General features: G+C 40.3%; 1 protein-coding gene across 18 annotated transcripts in view; it reads right to left on the bottom strand.

Moving 5' to 3' along the window:
* The window catches only part of MEF2A (myocyte enhancer factor 2A), a 164,534-nt gene that overhangs the window by 14,375 nt on the left and 139,181 nt on the right, over positions 1–10,978 (bottom strand). For 15 of the 18 annotated variants that reach the window (XM_025199549.1, XM_025199538.1, XM_025199534.1 and 12 more), the window contains 3 exons: positions 7,161–7,351; positions 5,452–5,475; positions 1,038–1,164 (listed from right to left, as the gene is read on the bottom strand). In XM_025199549.1, the coding sequence (XP_025055334.1) occupies positions 1,038–1,164; positions 5,452–5,475; positions 7,161–7,351 (342 nt within the window). The remainder of the gene's footprint in view (positions 1–1,037; positions 1,165–5,451; positions 5,476–7,160; positions 7,352–10,978) is intronic. The other 3 variants (XM_025199546.1, XM_006020063.3, XM_006020064.3) reach the window with 1 other exon arrangement.

The following is a 10,978-nucleotide window of genomic DNA, read 5'->3' as shown; positions in this document are numbered from 1 at the left end:
TGTGACCCCAGCATTCATCCCTGCCTGTGGCAGGGGGTCAGGCTAGATGATCTGTTCGGGTTCCTCCTGACCCTAGCTACTATGAAACTATGAAAATAATAGAAACAGCAGTACTTTCCTGAAATAAACACTGCAGCTCCCTTGGAACAACGCTAACCGCCTAGTGCAGGTTCCTCAGCTGGGGATATCTTCTCAAGTTGGCAATTCTTTTCTTTGCAGTTATTTTTAAATTTGCCTCAACCAAATTCAAGAGGAGGTTGGATGATCACCTGTCTGGGGTCTTGTGAACCCAGCATTCATTCCTGCCTGTGGCAGGGGTCAGGCTAGATGAGCTGTTCAGGTCCCTCCTGACCCTAGCTACTATGAAACTACATCATAAATTCTGGTGGATGCTTCTCTTTTTAAAGACAGACAAGGTTCCTTTGGTGAATCTGATATCTTTTATTAGACCAACCCAAATAGTTGGAGAATAGTTATTAAGCAAGTTTTCGGGTTCAAAAACCCTTCGTCAGGCTAAGGAAGTTTCAGCAGCTGGTGTGTGCTCTTCCTGGATGGAAACTTTTAAAACTATTTTTTACAGTTTCTCTCTTTTTAAACTATTTTAACTCTTTGGGGATTTTTCCACACTAGGAAAAGACCCACAGGAGGATTCTGGCCCCTTTGCACTCTCTGAGGAAAGTGGAATAAAACAAGAAGCATACTCTAAAGCGTCTCTTGACTCCAGAAATAATAGTTCATCCCTGATATACACAACACTTCCTGACTTTTGCTGTGTTCGGTCATGTAACATAGACATACTAAGGTACCAAAAAGCTTCTGGTAAAATTCCCTGCTGTCTCAGTATCAATAACTTCTCACAGACTAAAAGCTGATTTTCCAGTTACAAGAAAGAGTTGTCATATAAGCCAAATATTCAAATAAGGTGAAGTGCTGCAAACACGCAAACCTTCTGGAACTGGGACTCATAAGATTATGGTAATAAAACTGTAGGATTATGTGCCTTACAGGTTAGCTAAATTAAATGGGAGATAACCTACCAGTGTTGTAGGCAGTAGGCATGGCTGAATATACCAGTCCCTGTGGAGGCAAGCTGGGAGTTGTCACAGACACCACAGGGGTAGCAAGAGGCTGTGTAGACTGAGAGCTGCTTATCCTTTGGGTATTCTGCAAATGATTAAAAACAAAAGAACATGTCTTGTGGATATCAATTACAACAAGGAAAAGAATGTGGTTGTGTAAAAATAACAATCAATTAAAATGGGTTTTTTTAGCCTTATATTTTGGGTCAAAAACAGAATCACTCTTTTTGTGACTGCAGATTTACTTCTGTGAATTTAAAAGGCTAAACACAAATTTTATTTTAGGCTAATTTAAATGAGAAATAATTTGTGCACTAGAGCAAATGATTTTCTTGCTGTGCAAGCAGTTTTCATTAATGTTAATCCGAGTTGTGATTGGATTAAGAGAAAAAAAACCCACACTCTTTAGGGAGAGAGGATAGAATTTTTCAGGAGTGCCTCAATGACTTGGGAGCTGATATCCCACTTTCAAAGGCAGCACAGGCACTCCTGAGACTAAGTCCTGTTAGGAAAGCAGAAAGACTTCAATGTCCTATTTCTAAAAATGACTTTGGTAAACATTTTGGAAAATTTTAGCCCGAGAGATCCCTTAAATCTATACTATTGGCAATGGTAGAGTATCCATGGTTGTGGGAACCAAAAAAGTACTCTTTATATTGCACGCAGATTTTAAAAAATATACTTTGAGTTAAACAGACTAATTGGGCCTTTTGATATGAGAAGCCATCAGACTTGAAAAAAAATTAATGCAGCCAGTTGTGGGTGGGTAACTCGTACTGATTTCTTAATAATAGTTTACAAGCCACAGTCCTAAACTAAACATTTGTGACAACCCCTTAATTTGAATTAGGCAGTTAAAACAATCCATCTGTCATTCTGAAGATCTGCTACAGAAAATATTACTTTAGCAGTGTGGTGGACACTGTAAAAAACAAAGCCATTCCATCTCATGCATGCAATATTCTTTAGCAAAGAAACTTTAAATCTTTTTTTTCCCAAATCCCCAAATCAACAGATTAGATGCATCAGACTGTGACAACAACATGCCATGCTGCTATTTTTTATTTTCCAAGAAAATAACAAGCGCAACTTTTCCTACAGAATTGTAACGCCACCCTCTCTGCCTTCATTTTAAAAGGAACATTCAATATTAGCCAAGGTAATTTGTTGCCTATTTTAAACTAGTTTTAAAAGCTACACTCCAAGTCTCTGAAAATGTATTTATTTGCTCCTTGAAGAGCAGCTTTGCAACTTCTCAGGTGAGGCAACTGCCAACAACTAAAGAACCATCACCCCATTCATTTTTTTCTGAATGTGGATGGATATAAGGATATTTCATTATTATCCCTATTACTGTTTCCCCCTCCCTGTTCCTGAGAAAGCACGAGATACCAAAATACACAACTTCTTTTCTCATAAGAATGGACCCCAGAGACCGCAGAGGCATGGCATACTGCCATCTCTACACTATCAGCTTTGCATTTCTAGTTTAGCCTCATAATTTAAAAGGGTAGAAAACATGTTATAGCTACCACTTGTAAATGGAATATGATCTTCTATTAGTCACGCTTAGCTACCTTAAGTATAGAACTATACCTTAAAATAACCACACCTTTAAACTATAAGGGAGATATTATAATTTAGGGCTTGCTATTAATCCTGCAGATTTTAGGGCCTCTGATAATAACCAGATGTTTCAGTGTGAAGTTACAGAGTTACAGAAATTGAAGATGGCAGTACTAGATGCAATTATATCATCAGAGATTAGAGACTGGATATTCCAGTGCATAAAATTGCCAAAACAGATTTTTCCCTGCTCAGTAAGGAGCAACCTTGTCAACTCTTTCAAAAGCTTTTACTCATCAAGAAGCAACAGGAATGAATTGGTTTAAATAAGGTTACGTCATGTGTGAAGAATACCGACTACAGTGCAAGATTTGTCTTTCCTGCAGGAGTGCCCATTTTTGTTGAATGTTATAGAAAGTATACCTTAACTTTGCAGTTTATTTCATAGAATCATAAAAAATGAGAGTGGGAAGGGACTGCAGGAGGTCGCATCTAGTCCAACCCCTGCTCAAAGCAGGGCCAGCCCCAACTAGATCATCCCAGCTGGGGCTTTGTCAAACCCAGCCTTAAAAACCTGGCTTGACAAATTATTTGGATGTTTGTGTTCAACAGAGAAGTAGTGTACCAGTTTCAGGGTGGAATTTTCCAAAGCACCTATGTGAGCAAGAACAAGTTGAACTGATCTTCAATGGAATTTGTGATCCTTAGTCTCTTAAATGCTTTTGAAAAATCTTACTATCTATTAGACCAAAGCTGGGTTTAGCTGTTATGATATTAGAGCGGGGGTGGGTGTGTGTGTGTGTGTGTGTGTGTGTGTGTGTGTGTGTGTGTGTGTGTGTGTGTGTGTGTGTGTGTGTGTGTGTAGGAAATTGACCTTTTTCCAAAGGCTTCTTGGATGGCAGCCTATAAAGTTGGGATTACTTCATAATGGAAAAGTTAGAGAAGCCTAGTGGGAAACAATCCAGACCCAGAAATTTCCCCATGAGGATTCGTTTGAGTGGCTAATCGAGGCTGTTTTCAGAGGTGATTTATTCCTGGGCACTTTATCGGAATTACTGAATTTCTAATACAAGGTTCCTGAGAAATTTCTCCTGTTGGTCTGTCTGAGGCAGTTATATGTTCCAGGGTTTATATAGATTCATAACACATTTCAGACTTATTTTTTTAATGGGGACAATTTGACAGAGATAATGGATAAAGTGTATGCCTTTTATTTCATTCTACAAGCAAAGGTATTTATCCCCTCTCCATTAGATATAGTATATTTGCTCAGTTTCAGTCATCTAGACAGAAAGGATCTGGCTGTATATATCAATTATTATGCATTCTGAAATAACACAGAATTCAAGGGTGTTTTACATCATTTACTAGTTTAACCGGCTTAGTTCGAGGATGATTTCACCTTCTGATGGTCTGCTCATGATTGTACCGGAAAGCTCCATTTTAACAACCACTAGAGGGCAAAATCTTCATACATTATTCATTTATCAACAGGCTGCATCTCAATTCCAAGCAGTTTTACAAAGCAGAAGCACAGTAATTCTAACAGTTAAAGAAAACGAATATGTCTATGATTAAAATATCTGATTTTAACAGTCTTTGATCAAGACTTCCAATCACTGAGATGTACATATTAATGACCAGGTTAAATATTTTTGTATTGAATTATATCCTTTATTTCTTTACACTGCAAGGCAGCCATTTTTCTATAAAGGTGAGAACATGCAGCATGACAACTGCATCTAATCATTGTCAGTCAGTATGATATTAAACTTCCTATAAAACTATATTTTTTGAGTAACTTCAAATATTAACATTCAAAAGTAAATCTCTCTCTCTTTTTTTTTTTTTTTTTAAATAGTTCACTCTCAACATTTATGGAAAAAAAATCTAGTTCAGGTACCATCCAACACCATGCATTCAAAATACTTCACTACAATGTCATGCTTTCATGCAATCAGAGCCTTATATTAGCAACAGGTCCATGTGCAAAATAAATCAAAGCATAGTAATACTGGGAATGTTAAGCCCATCTTCTCAAAATTGTCCTCTAATGCAGCATCTTCTGCAGTGATTGCTGTGCTGCAATGGCTAAAACGTTTGCAAACTGCTTTGAAAAATAAGCTAGATCTCTTATCAGCCAAAAGTTATTTTAGCCTTTTACTTATTTTCCAGAGGAAATGTCAGCTGGTGCAACTTTTTCTGAAAGCAACCGTTTCCTCTCAAGAACAGAACATCCTTCCAATGGAAAAAGGTAAAATAATTAGATTGCAATTCTATATTCCTTTTGGTAAACATGGAGCACCCCTGTGGTTTGATCATCTCCTGCAGTATGAAATAATTCTAAACTCTAAAAAGGTGACCTCATCAGCAATGATGTAATCTGCATGAAAGGAGGAGAAGTAATGCAGGGTTTGTGTTACAATCTGAGGAACTTCAGGAGTGAAGTCATTTTCTAAAAATATTTCAATAATTTTGGGGACTATATAAGGTGTTTTGCATTTAAAAAGAATACCACAAGTACTGTGTGTGCATGGACAGTTACTGAGGAAGGCTCTGTGTTCCAATGTTCCCTCCAAGAAAAACAAGAAAAAGTGTTTCAGACGTATATAAATTTACAAATGGAGGACGTTAGACTTTGGCTGCCTTCGCATGTTGTGATTTTTATGGCTTTTCAGTTTTGATCAAACAAATAAATGTTTGTCTGGTACAAAGGGAACATTGGTATAATTTAGATTAAGTATTAAAACTTAAGCTTTTCTGCATCTCGCTCTTCCTCTCTTGTCAGACAGGAACCCAAACTCACCAACTCCATTTCATCCTCCTCCGACTGTACACAGCAAACAAGAGGGATAACACAGTTACTAAGAATAGCATTGCTTTCAAAAATGAAAGAAAAAGTCATGCTTTTGCCTCAGAACTTCTTTGCTGGTTTGTTAATATTCTGAATTTACCATATGCTTGTGTAATATTATTATATGCTTTATTATATATACTTTGGGTCAATTAATAAAATAAGCTAGCACAGACACACTGTGCCAAAGTTGTATTCAGCTGCAGGAGGCTGTTTAGAGGGAGCTGAAAATTAGCACAGGCAAAACTAATATGAACAAGGGCCCAACTACATGAAGACATCAGATATGGACTTTGAAATATGCTGGTTCCTATTGTGGTTGTATGTATAATCACATGGATGTCCACCCCATAAAGAAACAGTGCTCAAATCACTATGCTTTAAAGCATTTTTTCTCCTTATATGTCTTCCCTCTCCATCGAAAAAAAAAAATGACAATTATATACCACCCAATTTAAGGAGAGAGCATAACATAAATACATGACACTGTATGCTACTTTACTGGAAACTATTTCCTCCTAGACCCATTTTTCAAAAGAATTTAGAGCTCTATTAGGCATCAGTCAATGTGCCTCTATGAACGGGCTCTATATTTGTGCATTTTCAAAAAAACCTAAAACGTTTTTAATGAAGGTGTTACTCAGAACTGCTTTAATTCGTTCTTTGGCTACTTGCGGTGAGTTTGTGAGATTTAATGTTACACCAACAGCAAATGTAAAATATCCGTGGAATCTTAAAAATAACTAAATATTGTACAAAGAATGTGCCTACTGTTTACAGCCTACTCTCCTTTTGGCTACTTCCACATAAGGAAGGTAAATAAACTGAAAATGTGTGCTTCAAATGTTTACAGGCTTGCGCATAAAAGGGAGGAACTAAGAGCATTGGTTTAGCCACACAAGTTCAACGAGAAGCTGAGTATGACTTCCCAATAGAGCTCTACCAGCCTCAGCTCTGACCTGCAACACCTTCTGCTAATTCCAGAGATTGGCAGCTTTTGTTCAGCCTACATGCTAAACTGCTAGTAGTTTTATAAGGACCACAAGATGACTAAAATGAAGCAACCATTTGTTTTTTATGTCGTCAATCGAAATGCAAGCTCCACTATGGGAGGGGACAGATTACTGTACAAACACGTTGCACCCAACTAGGGTTCCTCCCAGTTGGACTTATTTTTTTTTTTTTTTTTTGGTGTGAGCTACGTTACAACCCACAGAAACAACCACCCAAGAAGATTAGAAAAATTTCATTTTGGGCCCCTCAGTGCAGTGTGCTATATTGAGACTTGTCCTTGATGATGACACAAAGAGCTCCCAATAAAAAACAAACCCACTAAACCCAAGAGAATGAGTGGTCTCCAGCAAACCAGAAATATAGCAGTCAGACAAAAAAAAAAAGCAAACCAAACTCCCCAATTTGATCAGCTCACAATTCTACACTTATTTATCCAATAAGACATTATAAAGGCACTTTTTTCCCCTCAAGTGTTTGCCAGTAATATCCTAGGTGGCAATTTGCAGTTGTCCCTCCAATTACCAGAGCACTTAATACAGCATTCCCATTGTATCCGTGTGCTACGTGCTGTTTGGGTTTGTGTGAATGAATAGATTTTTATCCCCTCTGAACCCTGTGTATGCTATTGAATGAACTGTCCAACTTACCAATGGAGGCATCATGCCCTTGCTGGAGGGTGGGATGACAACCCGCAGGTCTGGTTTGCGATTGTTCATTCCAAGATTACCTCCCCCAGGTGGAGGTGGAGACTTTGTAGGCATAACTTTGCCTAAACCATTCCCCCCACCAGTGGTTCCTAGAAGGCCTGGTGAAGCTCGAGAGTTCACAAAACCGTTTCCTGAATAGGAAATACAAAGAAATACAGAAGCACAAGCAAGGTAAATACTCAGTGCAGATGGACAAATCTCATGTTACTCTTAAACAACACTTTGGGTAACAAACGTATTTGCAAGAGCACAAACTATAGGAATCTTCTACAGTGTAAAACAGAAAGAAAAAAAAAAAGCAGCATGTCTTTCACCAAAAGATCAATATGTAGAACTGGTGTCACCTCAGGGTATGTTGTGGCAGCTTAAATGCTGAGGAGTGCATACTGTCAGGAAAGTGTTCTAATACCATCTGTTCTTTAATTTATCCTTTGAAGTTCCTCCAGGCTGCTGTGGCAACAAAACATGTCTAACAAATGGTCCTTCACACAACCCTACCCCACCCACACGCCTTGCATGTAGAACATGAATTACAGTGTTTTGTTGCCTGTAAGAAGAAAAACTCAGGCTACTGGACATTTTTAAAGAACACTTTGCATAAACATACAGGTATACCTGACCCCAGAACAAGGCACTGCCAATATTTCCATGAACACAGCCTTTACCGATCTCCTTTTACCAATCTGCTCTTCATTTTTGAAAGCGCATCATTTTAGCAGAGAACATTTTCTGATCGATATAGTTTGAACCTCAAAAAAAAAAGCACCGAGTGTTTCATACAGGTTTAAATGTTTCACCAGCAGGCAAAACGTGGAGAAACTAGAAATCTATTTACTTGATATTCACCTTCACCGAGAACTAATACTAGTCTGTTACAGTCTCATTTACAGTCAAGTCTACTTGCATCAATTTCTTTTATTATAATTCTTTTTTTAGAGAAAGAAAAAAAAAAAAGATTATTCTTCCCTTACCTCCACACACTTCCAAATTATCAGTGGCCTAGAGGTTTCAGGCCTTAAAGCATAGTCACAGGCTGCTTGCAGATGTTAAAAAAAAAAACCCCAAACCTGTGCTTTCCTGGAAGCAGCAAGGTGTCACTTTGACTCGGCTCCACAGCACCTGTATTGATTGGGCGCTTCAGTGGGGCTTTTTGGCACTTTTATCTAGCAGCTGATTCAATCAGCTATTAGATAAAAGCACCAAAAAACCCCTGGTAAAGCACCCAATCTATAAAGACACTGGGTGAGCTGGGTCCAACTAACACTGCCTCTTCTGGGCATGCACTGGGCTTGGAGTGGGAGTGCGCCAGGTTTAAAGTAAAGCACCATTTTTAGGGTTTTGTTGGGGGTGGGGTTTCGTGTGGGGTTTTTTGTTTGTTTTTTTTAAAATGTCTACAAGCAGCCAAAGAGCTCAGAAAAACATGGAACACCAACAGCACCAATGTCTCTAATTATTTTCCTATAACATTCCTCGACAAATCAGCTGGGTATCCATCGTGTTATCTAGAATATATTTTTCAGACAACATTACATCCCAGCAGATTTTACAGCAATGGCCCCCAGAATACAAGTACTTTATTCAGCTGTATATGAAATTATATATGCAAGTTGAAAAATAAGAGAATTTTACAGCCAGGAGGGGTGAATATTTCAGTTCCTGCCACAGAAGCAGCATATGTATAAATAAATATAATTCATAATAAGATTATATTTATACTAGCATTCCTCTTCTGAAAGTGGTCATTATAGTCATAATTCAGTGGAAGGTCTATTACCCCAAAGTTTACTGTGTGTGAAATTTTCTTTTTAATAGCCTGTAGTGCCTTACTGGCATGAATATTGCACTATTATAGTAAACTGAATAGGCCCTTGTGCCCAATTCCCTTTTATTCTAGTGAGTACATGTTAAATTAAACGCTTTAAAAAAAAAAAGGTCATCAGTTTAAACGTTCCATTCTTTTAAGCAGAAACTTCTAATGCCTATCATAGCTGATCAAGAAGGAAGAACAATAAAGCATTTTAATATGACAGCATACCACTTAACTATAAGTTACTGACACTGCTACATTATACAATAAACACATGCAGAGTACGTGTCTGTAAGTCAGCAATTTGATTTAACAGTGAAAAAACATACAGGCTCAATATAGGAATAATAATCAAGTAACTAAATCCATAAATGCAAACATCTTAACAAGATGGCTTATTGATAATCTTTAAAAAAAATTTTTAAAGCCTTGTGACGCTCAAATTATTTCTAGATTTTTAAAAGAAATGCGGTATGCCTGGAATACGGAAATCTCAATACATAAACCACAAGTATCCAGGCACATACATGGCTGGGCAGCAAAACCTCAAGACTAACTGAGCATCACAAACTTTGGCTATGCCTTTAGGGTGGATTTCCTACCATGCTAGCAGGCTACGACTGGAAATAAAGAACCTTTCACGTTCTTCACACATCCCGAACGTACATGAGTGCAGAGTAGTGAGACTGAAACCCTCTCCCGAAATGCCTGCGTGAGGCACGCAACTCTTATTAATATGGTCCTCTGCCATCTTTCCGCAAAGACTGTGGAAGACGGAAAGAGAAGGGAGAAAGCGCATCACCGCTAAGCCAAAGAATCAGTCACCTCTAAGCTTCTTCTGCAAGTACCCCTTAGTTTAGAGGCTGGCAATCTACAGCCTGTGGGCTAGATCTGGCCTGCAGGCATGGAGCTCTGGCAGCATTTGGTGGTTACAGAAGGCACCTTGTGTGGGCACGTCCCCTGGACCATGGCGGAGACCAGCAGTAGCAGCAGGATCTTACTGCCCATCTTCCCATCTCTGACCTGGAGTGGGACATTTTGGTCTTCATAAGCAGCAACTTTCCTTCTGTCCAGCTTCAGACTAACATGGCTGACTGGTAGGGCTGTGTGAAGCTTTGGTAGCTAACTTGATTCAGAGGAGACTCGGCCTGATTCGGAGACCGAAACTCTGAATCAGAATTGAATCAGGAGACCAAGTAAAAGCCCCGAATCAATTATAAGCATTCAAATTGATTTGGAAAAAGATTCGGAAAAGATTCAGCGATTCGGCCATAGACTAAACAGGCAGCTGACAGCTGCCTCTAGCTGGTAAGTCGGCTGTGGTTGGGGAAGGGCAGAGGGAAGGGAGGGATTGGGGCTAGGACAAGTTGCCCAGCTGGGGCAGGGGCACAGGATGCAGGCGCAGCAGTGCTGGGAGTGGGGGCTCTGCTCTGCTGCCGCCCCGGAGCGAACCACACCTGCATTTCACCACACCCCCCCTGCCAGCTGGGCAAGTGGCAGCAGGGCATAGCCCCCACAGCCCCCCCTGCCGGGCCAGAGGCAGGCACAGCTGGAAGAGCCATGGGAGCAGCCCCTCATGGCTGCCCTGGCCAGCCCCATCCCCCACCTGGCCCAGCCTCTCAGGACTTAAAGCCCAGCACTCACTGACTTCAGGACTGGCGATAAGAGCCCCCCCCGCACAACACAGGGCAGTGGGAGGCAGCAGGGATCGCCCCCACTCCCCCTGCCTGGCACCCGCGCAGCAGCTGTTGCATCACGTGGGTGCAGCGCGGCTCAGCAGGGTACCACGCACTGTCTGGGAGCTGGGGCGGCTCCACGTGTCAGCCAGAGCCTGGCAGCACTCAGGCCCAGAGGCCCCGGCTTCCAGAGAGCACGTAGTGCCCTGCCAAGTCTTGCTGCACCCGTGCCATGGGGCAGCTGCCACATGGGTACCAAGGGGGGGGGGGATTCC

This window comes from Alligator sinensis, unplaced genomic scaffold (genome assembly GCF_000455745.1).
Source record: "Alligator sinensis unplaced genomic scaffold, ASM45574v1 scaffold210_2, whole genome shotgun sequence".
NCBI classification, from domain to species: Eukaryota; Metazoa; Chordata; order Crocodylia; family Alligatoridae; genus Alligator; species Alligator sinensis.
This window is presented reverse-complemented; position numbering and strand designations above follow the sequence as displayed.